General features: G+C 41.7%; 1 protein-coding gene across 18 annotated transcripts in view; it reads right to left on the bottom strand.

Moving 5' to 3' along the window:
* Positions 1 to 14,665, bottom strand: part of PPP1R9A (protein phosphatase 1 regulatory subunit 9A) — a 320,664-nt gene that overhangs the window by 78,813 nt on the left and 227,186 nt on the right. For 11 of the 18 annotated variants that reach the window (XR_007922245.2, XM_051852968.2, XM_051852978.2 and 8 more), the window contains exon 7: positions 11,890 to 11,955. The exons of the other annotated variants lie outside the window; for them this stretch is intronic. Coding sequence is in view for 10 of the 11 variants with exons in the window: in XM_051852968.2 (XP_051708928.1) it covers positions 11,890 to 11,955 (66 nt within the window). In the remaining variant the exon portion in view is untranslated. The remainder of the gene's footprint in view (positions 1 to 11,889; positions 11,956 to 14,665) is intronic. 18 annotated transcript variants of the gene reach the window in all.

Here is a 14,665-nt window from a genome sequence, read left to right on the forward strand (position 1 = left end):
TTCATCTTACAATGAAAAACTTTCTAAAAGTAGTTCTTTGCATGCAGGGGTTGTCACAAGATTGAGTTCAATGGTACCAGTCTGTAAAGCACTTGATAGGTGCTCCAAGACATGAGATTGCTGCTGCTGCTAACAATTCTACAGAAGCCATGTGTTACAGCCTCGCCAAGCTGTACCTTAGAACCAGATGGTTGCCCAGCTCTGGTCTTGTAAATGAAATTTCCTAGAAGACCGTGATGCATGAATCTTTTACAAGCAATCTGACCATTTCTGAAGTAAAACCTTTTCCTTTACTGAAACTAATTCTCTTTCTTTTCCTCCTGGTGTTTGAGCAAGGCACCTACCCACAGCCAAGCACACGTCTGCAGACTCCTCACTCAACAGCCCCCAGCTGCCCCACCAGTTCAAGATGAACCGTCATGCATGCTAGAATATCCAGCGAATTCACTGCCCTAATTCACTCCTTGATGCTCCCACTGCACACTAAAACACCAATAACCCTTCAATAGCTCTATATCTGCCTTTCCTCATCAACTTTTTTCAACTCTGAGATCCTTAGAGCGCCAGGTGTGATTTATCCATGCAATCCCAGCGTGGCTAGTGCATTGCTTGGCATCTAGTCTACCCTGAACAAATGTTTGCTGAATAAATTAAGACAGTTGTAGCTACATCTGCACGGCTCGGCAGAGCCTGATTTTCCTGTTAGTCTCAGCTTTCCAGTATGAAATACAGGGCGGCACAGCTGCAGCTGAGGCCTAAATGACCCTCTGGGGAATTTTCTCTTGTTGTTAGGCTCAACCATTAGCAGTGATTTTTGCTGCAGCAATGTTTGCTCTGGTAAATTCATGGAAACTAAATGACGCTAATCATAAAAATAGCCTTAATTATGCAGTTTTTGTTAGAATTTGTTCACTGCGTTTGAATTTGCTTACAGATATTTTCACACTCAGCTCTGTGAGAGACTAGAGAGCTGCTTATTCTTGGGAGGAGAGAGATCTCAATCAAACACTTCAATGTTTAAAATTCCCACATCTCTACCAAGCACAAAGATAGCTTTGGGAAAAAGCGTCCTCTTCTTTGCAAAGGCTCTTTCCATTTTGGGTCAGTGACTTCTGTGTGTGCTTCACCTAGGTTAGGCCACTTAAGTCTCTCTGAACATTGTTTGCACATCTATAAAATGGGAATAGCAACCCCTTATTCCCAAAGTGGTTGAGAGGATTTACAGGAGCGGTAAAGTCACAGAGTCTGGAAGATGCTAAATGGTTACCTGACATTAGGATTATGATTATTTCCTAAGACGACACCATAAAAACGGGTATGGGCATGGGGGTTGGAGAGATCAGAGACCCAAACTGAAAAGATTCAATGTCACAGTCACACAACAGCAGGCAGGTGATTGGGCTTGTATATTTAGAGGTCTCTTCTATAAAACGGTGCAAAAGATACCGATTTCACAGGATACTGAGAAGAATTAAAGAAATAAAACATGTAAAATGTTCAACATGATCCCTAGCCCACCATTTATATATTCATTTCTCCTCCATTTATCAAGCCATTCAACATTTTGTTGTCAATCGATTGTCCTCAGATTGCTTCCTGAATTTCACTCCATTCTCTGTCTTGTCACCAAGTAAAGGATCACTAAAATCCGTAGCTCGATCATGCACTGATATGGCCTCCGTGTTTCCTGCCTTCAGTCTCTCTGTGCCTCCAGTTATCAGTAATATCTCTGACAAATTCATCCTCCTAAAATTCCTACCAGCGAAAGATTTGCCAATAATATTTTTTCTGACAACTGAAGCAATCTTTTCCTTCTTAAACTTTCCTACTGATGGTGGTAGATGGCTCCAAAATTAGCCTCTGCTTTTTTAAAGACTGCTTTGGTTTTTATCTCTTTCCTTTCAGAACATATATTCCAAAAACAGGGGGTTCTGTTTTGTGTTATGGTGGGCAGACTGAAATATCCCCAGTGATCCCTGGTATTCCTGGCCTTGTATCATTCCTTCTCTGGGAGTGCACAGTGTACCTAGAATAACAACCAGAATACAACAGAAATAACGGAATGTTACTGCTGAGGTTAACTTAGAGAAAGACTGGGAGTTGTGTCTCTTCCGTTCTCTTGTTCTTTCCATCCCTCTGTATCTCTCTGTTATGTGCCCAAGCCCTCATTATTGGGAAACAAGCTGCTATAATGTGAGAGAGCCAAGAGGCCCGTGCTGCAAGAAACTGATGTTTCTGGCCAGCGGCCAGCAGCAAGAGTCTGCCAATAGTCACCTGAGGGAGCTTTGCAAGCAGCTCTTCTGCGCCCTGCGGACAGCTGTAGCTAAGCTTGGACACAGATCCTCTCCCAGTTGAGCGTTTAGATGACCACAGCTCTGGCTGAAACTTTATTTGCAGCCTTGGGAGAGATCGGGAGTCAGAGGCATCCAGCTAAGCTGATTCCCAGATACTGTGATGTATAAATATTTCTTACTTTAAGTTGCTAAGTTTGGTGATAATTTGCTGTGCAGCAATAGCAGAGGGCGCTGTCATAACAAACACCAGGACATGGCTTTGGAAACCAGCAGTGAGCTGAGGCTAGAAAGGCTTTTTTTCTTATTTTTTAAGGAATACAAATTTCACAAGTACAACTTTAAGAATACAGTTATTCTTCTCACCATACCTGCCCTCCCACCCACACTGCCACCCCTCCTCCTCCTCCCTCTCCCCTTCCCAGCCCCATTCTTCATCAAGATTCATTTTCAATTAACTTAGCATACAGAAGACCAACTCTGTCCTAAGTAAACATCTCAACAGTTTGTGCCTGTGCACACACACACACCAAAAAAAAAAAAAAAAAAAAAAAAAAACCTGTCTGAGAACTAGTAAAGTCTTGAAAAGTATATTACAGCAAGCCTGAGCTGCCCTGAACAGATTGTAAATGACAATCCAGAAGATGGCTGGGAGAAGGTTCATTATGTAACAGCAAGAAGCTTAGCACCATTATCACCTTCTCCAATGAGAAAACAGGAAATGTTCCTAGTGAGCTGGGTGTTCCAACTAAGTAGATTTCCAAACAAAGTGGTGAAGGTGCCACCTTATCTCCTCTCACTGTGTATGGTAAAATGGGAGAGGAGATGCGTTTTCAATACTATTAAACAAAAAGAAGCCAACATTTGATGAGGTTTCAAGTCTCTAAGTCTAAAATCAAGAAACAGCATCCAAGCAAAGTTCAAATCTAGATTACTGCCAGAACAACACAGTCTAAAAATGAAGCAGAGGGTGCGACCACAAAATCTTGTTAGGAATTCTGAGTTTAGGGAACCCTAATTTTGGTGAATGGCCAGTGAGCAAGTCTGTCATTGCTCTAAAGGGAGACACTTCTCTGTCAGCAAGGATGTTCACTGTACAAATAACACTAAGATCTGCTGAATCAAAGGCTGTGGATACCTGCTCACAAAACACAGAGGCATAGGAGACCAAGGGGGAATTGTCTTCGAACAACAGCCACCCCCATTTCCACCCTCTCCTGACTTGTGGTGAATGTTAGTGTGACGAACAGTGGTCAGGACAAAATCCACTCAGTCTATTCCACAGCGTATAATGAAGTCCTATTATCAATAAGACTCTATGCAGTTGAATAAGCACAACTTGTAGTGCTGAGATAAACTATATTCCCTAAGCTCCCAGACCCCATAGGTTAAACAAATCCTATAAACCATCAGGATATGCCTTAGAAACCCACGTGACTTTCTCCTTAAGTTTCTTTGTGGCCTTTCTACTTGGTCCGAAGCACTAACAGGTCAATCGGGATACCTCAGGGACTGCACAGGCTGGGCGTAATTTGTGGTCTACAGCAATTCTATCACCCAGAACAACCTTGGCCAGTGGTGTGAGGCTGACTTGAATGCCTTCCAGGACTGAGATAATGTCATTGATCATATCACCTAGTCAGGAGCAAGTTCCCTACCTTATCTTATGAAATGATGCTAAGCGTAACTGCCCACAGGTTTCACGTAAATAATAAATGAGGTACCATACCTCAGGGAACTCCCCAAGTAATTGATGACCACCTCATTTTCGACAGACTAAGAAGATCTAATGGAGAAGGCTACGAGACCGGACAGCGGACTTTCTTTGAATATAAACATATTTACTAAGAAAGATTCTTCTTTAAAGTAGTCTTAAAAGGTCTTTCTTTACATACATAAAAACACTTCTGTGGTGCGGCTACATTAGCAGCCCAAAGAATTCAATCTGTTGCCACAGTTTGTTGCTATACTTTGTTGTTCCTAACTTTATTCTGTTGGCCTGTAACTTTCTCAGTCACAGGTCAAACAGCGAGATCATTGGCAACAGTTCAAAAGCCAGTAAATATCACAAGGTTCATCAGGGCAGTATTGGTCAGAGCTCGTAAGGATGGCCTTGAGTCCTGCCTAGTGACCACGTCATCTTTGGGGTCTTCCAGCTGGTGCTGAGGTTGCAAATCCTAATAGAGTAGATTAAATCTAATAGATACTAATAGATTATATTAACTCATTTAGCTGAACCATCATGAATCAAGCCTAGGATTTAGTTTAAATACAAACAAACAAACAAAAAACAACAACAAATTTATGAATTGAGAGGACTGTAAGCCTGAGGCCTTGCATTGGAGGCAGGTGCAGGCAATATTTCTCCCGAATGGAGAGCTGCCACTCATTTATGTAAATCCAAGAAGCTGTTGGGCTAATCCAGCAGCTCACTTGGATCTTTTGTTTTCATTTGACAAACAAGGTTTGTTAGTTGTGCGTTTCAAGATTCAAACAATCAGGAGTTCAAGTTGACCTATCTTAAACTGAGAATATCCAATCAGAGAGATACAAGGCAGCCTTGGGGCAGAAATTTATTTTCAGCAACAGCTTAGTAGCATATTGCTAGCCACCTTTTTGAAAAGAGGAGATTTGGTGAATGATTAGGCACGAAGCGTTGTTGTGCTGGGAAAGGCCCGAGCACTCTGGTACTGGTAAATGTCTACCAGGGCTGTGAGTTTGCTTTCTCCTCCTTGGATGCTACCCTGTCTCTGCCACCTGAGAGAAAACAGGGAGAGTCGCCTACGTGCCCCTCTGTTGCTGCTCTACTGTGGCGACCTCTGAATGCAGAATCCCCTCTAACACAAATGGGACAGGGCATGGAGCACACCAAGTCCAGGCTGCACTTAGCAGTGGAGCCCACTAAGGATCCCATCAACAAGGTAACTTTAGTTTCCTTTCCCTTTGTGAGCTCCAGCATCTCAGTTGAATTTGCACATCCTTCTCACCAAGAGACCAAGTGAGATCATGAGTTATGAGCCAGTATCCACAGAACCAAGACTTTCAAGTGCCTCCCCTCCCCAAAGATGCACAGCATTCCCAAGGGGTTCCAATAGCATGTAGTCTCCCTGGTGGGCCTACAGATCTCCAACCCACCAGCAGCCATCTTTCTCCTTAAAGCAGCGGAGGTAGAGAGGAGGAAGCATCAGGAGGGTGGAGGCTGACAGCAGCCGTGGGCCAGTACAAGGCGCATTTCCTTTTAGTCCTGCGCAATGCAGTGGTAGCTCATACTATAATGTAACTTTCAATGTCAATAGCCCACCTAACATAGTATATAAAGTGAGTCACCATTACTGACACCCCCTGTTTAGTCTGTGGATGCTGACTCAGCAGGCATAGCCTTGACTTCCACAGCAGAGACTCACTTACAGAGTCTGTCTTAATTTGGAGCATTTATGGCCCATTATCAAAACATCTCTTTAAACTTAGTCTTTTTTTTTTTTTTTTTTTTGACAGGCAGAGTGGACAGTGAGAGAGAGAGACAGAGAGAAAGGTCTTCCTTTTCTGTTGGTTCACCCCACAATGGCTGCTGTGGCCGGCCTGCTACGGTCAGCGTACTGCGCTGATCCGAAGCCAGGAGCCAGGTGCTTCTCCTGGTCTCCCATGTGGGTGAAGGGCCCAAGCACTTGTGCCATCCTCCACTGCACTCCCTGGTCACAGCAGAGAGCTGGACTGGAAGAGGAGCAACCGGGACAGAATCCGGTGCCCCAACCGGGACTAGAACCTGGTGTGCCGGCACCGCAGGCAGAGGATTAGCCTATTGAGCTACGGCAGCGCTGGGTAAACCTAGTCTTAACAAAAGGGATAGTGGGGTTTTCCAGGGTGATAAAGTTGATGATAAAAATTTATCTACTTGGGGGGAAAAGTTTTATTCTCCAGTGGGTTGCTTTCATCATCATTGATGGACCCAATGCAAGGCAGTTAGTTTTCAAATACTCACAGGAGTTTTGTCAGTCTCAAAGAAAACCCCCTGACAGGACCAATATTCCTTGAGAGCTGTCAGGATCCACTACCGAGAACTTCGAGACCTTTTAAGTCAGAATGGATTTAAGATAGACGCGACACGTGTAGCAGGCTGCAGAAGAGGCAGAGTCAATACGCAGTCTAGCTGTTGCGATTCCTCCCTGACCAACAGTATACATCCCCCTCCTCCTTCACCAGTGAGCCAGCCGAAGTTCTGGTGATGCACTGGGCTCTGCCCATGCTGATGGAGCAAACTCTTCCCATGAAGTTCAGAGCAGCGGTGTTTCTCTGCTGCTATTGTCTGTGCAGAGTCAGAATCTTCCTCTACCCAGGATGCGACTTTGTAACAGACCGTATTTTTATGCTGGTTCCTCCAGCCATGATTTCCAGAGGGTGGTGACGAGAAGGCCAGCTGGTCCATGCAGAGGGAGCCGTGTCAGGAGAGGAAGGCATGTCGAGGTCACCTGGATCTTTTACAGTAGGTAGGAATCATGTCTCTGCTCTGGAAGGAAAAACCAGCTCTATCTTCCACGGCCACTATATAAACTACATAAACATTTGGGGTTTTTGTTTGTTTAGCTTTTAAATTTAAGATGAAAAAATGTCATGTATTTAATCTATACAGATTTAGGAGTATAGTGATACTTACCACCCTACCCTCTCTCCCAGAAAGGTTAGTCAGGATCTCAGAAATGCGAGATCCTTGGAGAACTATGATTATAACAATTGGGCTGATTTTAGAAAGTCTAAAGAAAATTGTTCTATTTAGCTTTCCGAGCCTTTCTAACCACCACTGCTTTCTATGTATTCTGCTCTGCAGGTAAATTGATCTTTTTGTTTCTTAAACATGTGCTGTATTTCCCCAGCTTCCTAAGCTGCAGAATGAACATGAACAAAAAGAAAAAAAAAACCTACTTGTAAAGGAAAACTGAAACCAGAAACCTCAAATTCATGCTTTTATTTTAAATGTTGAAATATTCTTTAATACTGTGATTACTGGGCCTTTTTGTAGGTTAACTTAAAAATGTTTTAAATTCTTTACCATGTAGATTTAAAGGTTCCACAGCAAAATGGCAATTTTCTTCTGAGTACAAAGTATATTTTCCATGACTCAATATAGTTAATTCAATTCCTGTTAATAAGTTAACCACCGGCCGGTGTACAAAGAGATAAAATGCCATTGTCTGCAAGTATCTGATAAATATTTTCCATAGGAGGAGGGAATCAGTGACCCCTCATTTTCCCACCAAGACCCAGAACTAAATAGTCAACAGAGCAAAGTAGATCTCTAATTCAAACGTCACACTGCAATTTCAAACTGGCAGTTTTCTGTGAGTTTCATTTTACTTGCAAAGAAAACAATGAAGCACTTATTCTGATGTCAGAGGAACTGTGGGAAGAGACTGAGAAATTTGTATTTCCCTCGATTTCTAATGGGCAGAAGAGGATGATGACAGTAACTGCAAGACCATGTACTACAACTGTTTAAATAATTCCTAATCACGCAGCTAATTGAATTTTGGAAACAATCATGTGTTCATATGAAAATGGACTCATTTGATTGTTAAAAATGGTACCAGATCATCAAGAAATCATAGAATTACAGAATTTAAGACACAAAAAAATTTATAAATGAAGCCAACAAGAATGTCACTGATGGTATTTCTATGGATTGTGTATACATTAAAGATCTCAATCTTATAATTTTATCCCTGGGACAGTAATACTAATCCCTTCTTCACATGGCTGTCTTATAGACTGTGGCAGCAATTCCTCCATTAGAATGTATATTATCATTTTAAACTACACACACACACACACACACACACAGCACTCTCTCATCTATTGGTTCACTCCCCCAAATGCCCGCAAGGGCTAGAATTAGGTTGAGGCCAAATCCAGGAGCCAGGAACTCAATCCAGCTCTGCTATAGGGGTGGCAGGAACCCAATTATTGGAGACATCAACACTGCCTCCCAGGGTCTGCATTAGCAAGAAACTGGAGCCAAGAGCAAGAGCTGGGATTAAACCCAGATACTAGTATATGAGGTGCAGGCATCTTAACTGCTAGGATATAGCCCATCCCAACAACTCCTTTCAGCAAAGTGTCTATAGTCCCAGGGCTCAAAGGTCCTTACTCTAGTTTTCCCAGCATCTTTATCCTAGACACCCAGCTCTGAGTGTACCTGGCCCACTCCTATTCACTGCCACAGTCCTAGGCCTCCTACAACATATACTCTGGGTCAGTACGTCTGAGTCTGAAGAAGTGTCAGGAGAGCCTCAGATCAAGGTAAGTAAACACAGAATCGTCTACGTTTTCTGAGAGAATGAACTACGTCACATACATTTTATACCCATATAACTGCTAAGCATAAGGCATCACACATGGCAGTTTTAATTTAATCAAGGATTTAGTGGGCACAAGGACTATTTATGAAGCAAGCAGAAAAGATAATGAACGTTATCTCCAATGGATGAGGAACTCAGTTCAAGAAAAGGGGCAGCACTGCTGTATTTTCATGGAAGTCCTCTGTGTGTGCATTCTGCAATTCCTTCAGGAGCTGGAAGTCTGGAACTGTGTTACTGCCACACTGATGCACAGCAGCTTCAGCTCAAAGTCAATGGAGCCTCCACGCAGCTGGCAAACCCCTGCGACAAGGCAGCTCCTGCAAGGCAGTTGTTGGTGAGGTAGGAGAACGGGTTTCCAGGAGTGAAGGAAATGTCTAAGTTAACACACAAGGAAGGAGACAGTCCTCTGTGTCTAACATTATTTAGGACCATCTGACTCTTCTGTTCCTGGTGCTGGTTTACATGGTTATGACAAAAAGGAAGTGATGTCAAGTTGAGTCACCACATTGCCACTTCAAAAGCCCCAGAGATTTTCAAGGAAAGCAGAATGCATATTTATTTTTTCTGGTTTTGCATGCAGAGGGTTTTGGCGCAGTGTAATAGAAAATTCAGTTCCTCCAGATAATACAGATGTGGTAAGCAAGCCACAGCCCAGGGGAAAGTGTCAATGCCAGGGGCTGAGTGCAGATTCCTCACATCTCTCCCTGGCTCCAATCTCTAGTCCCACTAGGCTGACAACGCCACTTATGCCTCTGTTCTTCAGCGTTCTTCCCTCCCTATCTCAGGTCACGTTTCCAACTACATTTCATTCACATTTAACTTTATTCCTTAATTTTCATCTTAACCACCTATGCATGATTCAGTTCGGTTCAATTTCTTGGCTTCCTCTTATTTTCCCAGGGCTGTAGTCATTCCTGTGTGTGCTAAAAATCGATCAGCCATTAGAAAAAGTCATGGAGGAGATGACAAATTGTTGGGAGTGGGGAAGCGGGGACTATGGGTAAATAGTAGAGAGAGATGTACATGGTTCTATTGATTCATTTTTTAAATAAGGGCCCCTATGCTACCTGAGAGAGCCCAAGACGACTTTATGTAGGAGATGAAATACACACAGGTGAACTGGAATAAGTTGGCACACAGGGCAACAAAGAGTTGCTGTAGTGGAAGACCTTCAAGGGAAAGAAGGGACCAGAATATTCATGGGGAAACCAGAGTATGCACATGTCATGGCAAAGTACGTCTGTTTCCCAGGCTAGTAAGGTTCCTCTTTCTTTTTTTTTTTTTTTTTTTTTTTTTGACAGGCAGAGTGGACAGTGAGAGAGAGAGACAGAGAGAAAGGTCTTCCTTTGCCGTTGGTTCACCCTCCAATGGCCGCCGCTGCAGCCGGCGCACCGCGCTGATCCTGGCAGGAGCCAGGAGCCAGGTGCTTTTCCTGGTCTCCCATGGGGTGCAGGGCCCAAGCACCTGGGCCATCCTCCACTGCACTCCCTGGCCATAGCAGAGAGCTGGCCTGGAAGAGGGGCAACCGGGACAGAATCCGGCGCCCCAACCGGGACTAGAACCCGGTGTGCCGGCGCCGCAAGGTGGAGGATTAGCCTATTGAGCCACGGCGCCGGCTAGGTTCCTCTTTCATGATGTCTTTTTTAGCATTTTAGAGCTTTCTGGTAAAGAATTATATTCAGGTTACAAAATAGAAATGTTTTTAAAGTTCAGAAAATACTTGTATCTGTGTTTGCTTCTGCAATATCTCCTGCATACAGCAAAGTCTATGGTTTATTGTTGATAAGAGAGAATTGTTCTAGCATATTTTCTAAGGAGTTTATTCTTCCAGAGGAATTTAACAGCATAGAAGAATCGATCTGATAAAGGATGTTTGGCATGCCTTATCTAGATCAGGTGTAGATAATATTACAATGTGGCAGCTAGAAAAAATTAACAAGAAAAGGTATTCAAGTCACTTGTATTGTAATAAATATAGAAGAAATTTATCTATAGAAAGATGACACTTGGGGCCAGCATTGTGGCCTAGCAGGTTAAGTCACCACCTACGATGCCAGCGTCCCCTACTGGCAGCAGTTTGTGTCCTGGCTACTCCACTTCTGATCCAGCTCCCTGCCACTGCATACTGGGAGGCAGTGGATGATGGCCCAAGTGTCTGTGCCCCTGCCACCCACACAGGAGACCTAGATGGAGTTCTGGGCTCCTGGATTTAAAGTGGCCCAATCCTGGATGCTGAGGGCATTTGGGTAGTGAACCAGAGGAAGGGGTAGTTTCTCTCTCTCTCCCCCTGCCCCCCCATATATGAAAATAAAAATAAATATTAACAAACAGTAGCATGTCTCTATATAAAGAATATTCATAGAGAGGCTTTTTTTTTCAAGGACTAAAGGTTAGCTACCTCATGGGGACAGCATGTGTATAAGCAGGTATGGGTACATTGCTCAGGATAGATCAAGCTTAGATCTTAAACTCAACGATTTCCAATGACCTTATGATTCTAGGTTTCAGTGGGGATTACAAATGAAATGATGGAATGAAATGTAATGATTTGCAGTTTCTAACCAAATTGGTCTGTAAACAAGCTGTTAAAGATTCTAATACTTCTTTTAATCTTCAGGTTCCTTGTGTTACCATAAGCCAGGCTACCTTTTACACACACCTGATCTCCATTCTAAACACACTATTTCTATTCCTGACAACTAATGGTAACAAGGATTATTTTATTACTGGAAACATAATACTGTTTTAGATATTTTGATATGCCCACCACATAGATCATGCACATAAATACTGTTTTAGTCAAAGATATACGCATTTAGTGTTTGGAAAAACTAAGAAATTTATAGCAAAAAAAATGTTTTTAAAAACAAGATACTAAATTTTAAAATAATAAAAGCTTTATGTGTACTGCATTGCCTAAACATTATATGGCCCTGATATTAGATATCTTTTTCCCCTCTTTAATTTGAATCACAAAATTTTGAAAGTGTTAGAGTTAAAAATATCCAAGGACAAATATTAGGAAGTGAGTCCAAATTGCAGAAGCCATGCCTAAAACATGTGCTGTGCTTCAGAATTAAATGTTATTTTTTCAAATCATTATTTTGAAATTATTATTCAACACAAAATATGTGTTCCAGAGAAGTGCTTCAGAACATACAGGTAGTTAACAAGACACACGGATTATTTAATTTCCCATAGGAATCAGGAAGGTACAGAGAAGCATTGCTTTCTATGAAAAAACAAACCTTAACAAAATAGTTGTTATTGTTATTGAAGTTGCCAGACACTCCTTGTAATTCAGCCACAGTGTTCTAAAATGTTGACAAAAAAAAAAAAAAATTAAAGAAGGCCTGTATTCCCTAAAACAGAAGAGCCTAAAGATGAGGACAAAAAAGTTATGAAGTTCTTTCTGGGGCTAACTGTGACACAGACTGTCAAGTACTAAGAGATTATGGCTGCACCTTGGTAAAAGTGCCCCCGCTCTCAGTTTCTCACTATTCCACACAAAATATAAAATCTATTCTTGGGATTAAATTCATATCATTAAAAGGCCATCCATAATAATGGCAACCTCTTGTTCATATAACACAAACTGTTTCCAACTAGGAATGGCAAATGGTGTGAGTCAAATTCAGTGCTTTCCCTTCGATATTTTCCATACCAAATATACATTTTGTAAACTCTATATCCTCTAGTAATGAAAACACGTTATAAAAGAAAGAGTAAATGGCTTGCGTTTCCAGAGTAATGATGAACTATGCCCCCAAAAGACAGAAATGTCACCTGTATTCTAAGACTTTGTAATGTAATTATGCTTTAAAAGGATATTTAAGGAAAGCAAATAATCATATAACTTTAACATGTCTATAATACAACATAACATTTCTGTTTTCTAATTTAAAAAAACAGGGGTGGTACTGGTTTACATTGTATTTGCAGACTGAGCTCACGGGGCTCCAAATTGCAGGATGCCCTTTAACAGAGAAGATTCTCACACAAAGAGTCTACACAAAATAAATAGAAAAACCACGTTGCCTTACTACTACAAGGCTCAGCACTGACAGCTGTGAAGTGTTACAGACTAGATGTCATTAAAAGTTGAATTCCAGTTGAAAAATTTACAGTACCCCCAGAATTTCATGGGACAGGGCTGACTGCCTGAGGGGTTTACTGAAGTCCTCCATGGTTACCTTTCAGATTGTTAAAGAAAAGAGAGAGAGAAAGAGAAAAGAACAAGAAAAACAGATGAACGAAAATTCTATTAAATCCAGAAATGCAACCACTAACCATAGATAGACTTAAATGCACATTACATTTTTTTTTCCAGTTGTTCACATTTTCTGTTCTGAGCAGAACTCTCCCTTTTACTCTTCAGCTGTTTAGCAGAGCCATTTTAACTTCATATTAAAACTAGAATGTTTAAAAGAGAATGAACAGAAACAGAAATGCAAATTAAAATGAAATTGGCTATTTGCCTATTTTAAACTCTTCCAGTTTCAATATTTGGAAGACGAAAAAAAAAAAACCAGAAAAAACAGACATTTAAAAAAGACTCAAAGGTTACCTATGTATTTCAAATTATACTAGAGTATGACTTAAAATTTCTTGGATCATTAAAACGTATCTAAGAATAAGCAGCACACGATCAAATGTAATTCCTAAACGTGGCTCGGATGAAAAGCCGCTCTGTGTTCAGCACTTCGGCATGTAGTTTGCACGCTGCACTGCAGGCCATACAACCAATTCTAGCAACAACTCTCTTCTGCCCAAGCAACAAGCTCCACGGTAGAGTCCACCGTGAGTGATTGGATCAGAAACAGAAGCTAGCAGCCCTTCAGCAGACAGTGCTGGCGGAACGGCTGGCTCTGCAGGTCAGTGGGAAGAACTTGGTTGCTCTGCATCTAACTAGACATTTTCCTGGCTGGTCCAAGGAATGTCACAGAGGATGGCATCAAAAACAAAATAAAACAAAAAAGGATTCTGATTTCGAAATCATGATTCTGTAAGTTAAGCATTCCGTAACTTAAAGCAGAGTGAAAAGCCAAGAGATTGACTACTCACATGCCATGCCTGTTGTACCAAAGGCAAGTCAATAAACTGTTGAGTTACATAAGAAATTAACTCAATTATTCAAAGACCATTTATCCACTGAATATCCAATACTGGTGCTTCTCATTTCCTCTCTGCCTCTTGGACATTTTACTTTTCATTAACAGAGAGAAAAAAAGTAAACAGAAAATAGGGAGATAACAGTCCAATCAATCAATTTAATAATATTTCTTAGCATTAGTTTAAAAATAAGAATTATGTGAATCAGGTGATAATCTGATAATACTAATTCACTGGAATGAATTTTCATTGTACAGCTCTTGTCTCTATGAACAAAAAAGTAGTAGCTGCTTTTCCCTGGGCATGTTTTAGAGAAGCAGTGCATGACACAAGAGACAGGCAAAATATACAAGTCAGGGAGGAGAGGGCGAGAAGAAGAGAGAGAGAGAGAGAGAGAGAGAGAGAAGAGAGAGAGAGAGAGAGAGAGAGAGAGAGAGGAGAAGAAAACACTCCCTGAAGTCTCCAGTGAGGGTTACTTAGAGCTACACAGTAGTACAAATCTGAGTTCAACTTCCACAACTCGCTGAGGAAAAAGTTGTTTAACTCAAAGCTAAACTCTCTTTTGTAAAATATTTCTGTGCTCAATTGTCTTTCACATGAAGATGATACAGAATACTGCCTATAGTAAATATCCAAGTATTTCATTTCCTCAATGCTAGAAGCACAGAGATTAGAAATATGGAAGAAGGAGTCACAGACTCCAGGTATTGTGAGAAGTCACCTACACAAGCATCCTGATTCTGCATGTGCCTGAATGCAGCCTGAGCCCTCCATCCAGAACCAGCACAGGGGCTGCAGAGGCCGGGCTCTGGAGCACGGAGACTCTGTTCCAATCCTAATTTTGTCATCTCAACCCCCTGCTTGATCACTAGGAAAAAAAAAAAAAAAAAAACTCAGCTGCTGAATTTCTAG

This window comes from Oryctolagus cuniculus, chromosome 16 (genome assembly GCF_964237555.1).
Source record: "Oryctolagus cuniculus chromosome 16, mOryCun1.1, whole genome shotgun sequence".
NCBI classification, from domain to species: Eukaryota; Metazoa; Chordata; class Mammalia; order Lagomorpha; family Leporidae; genus Oryctolagus; species Oryctolagus cuniculus.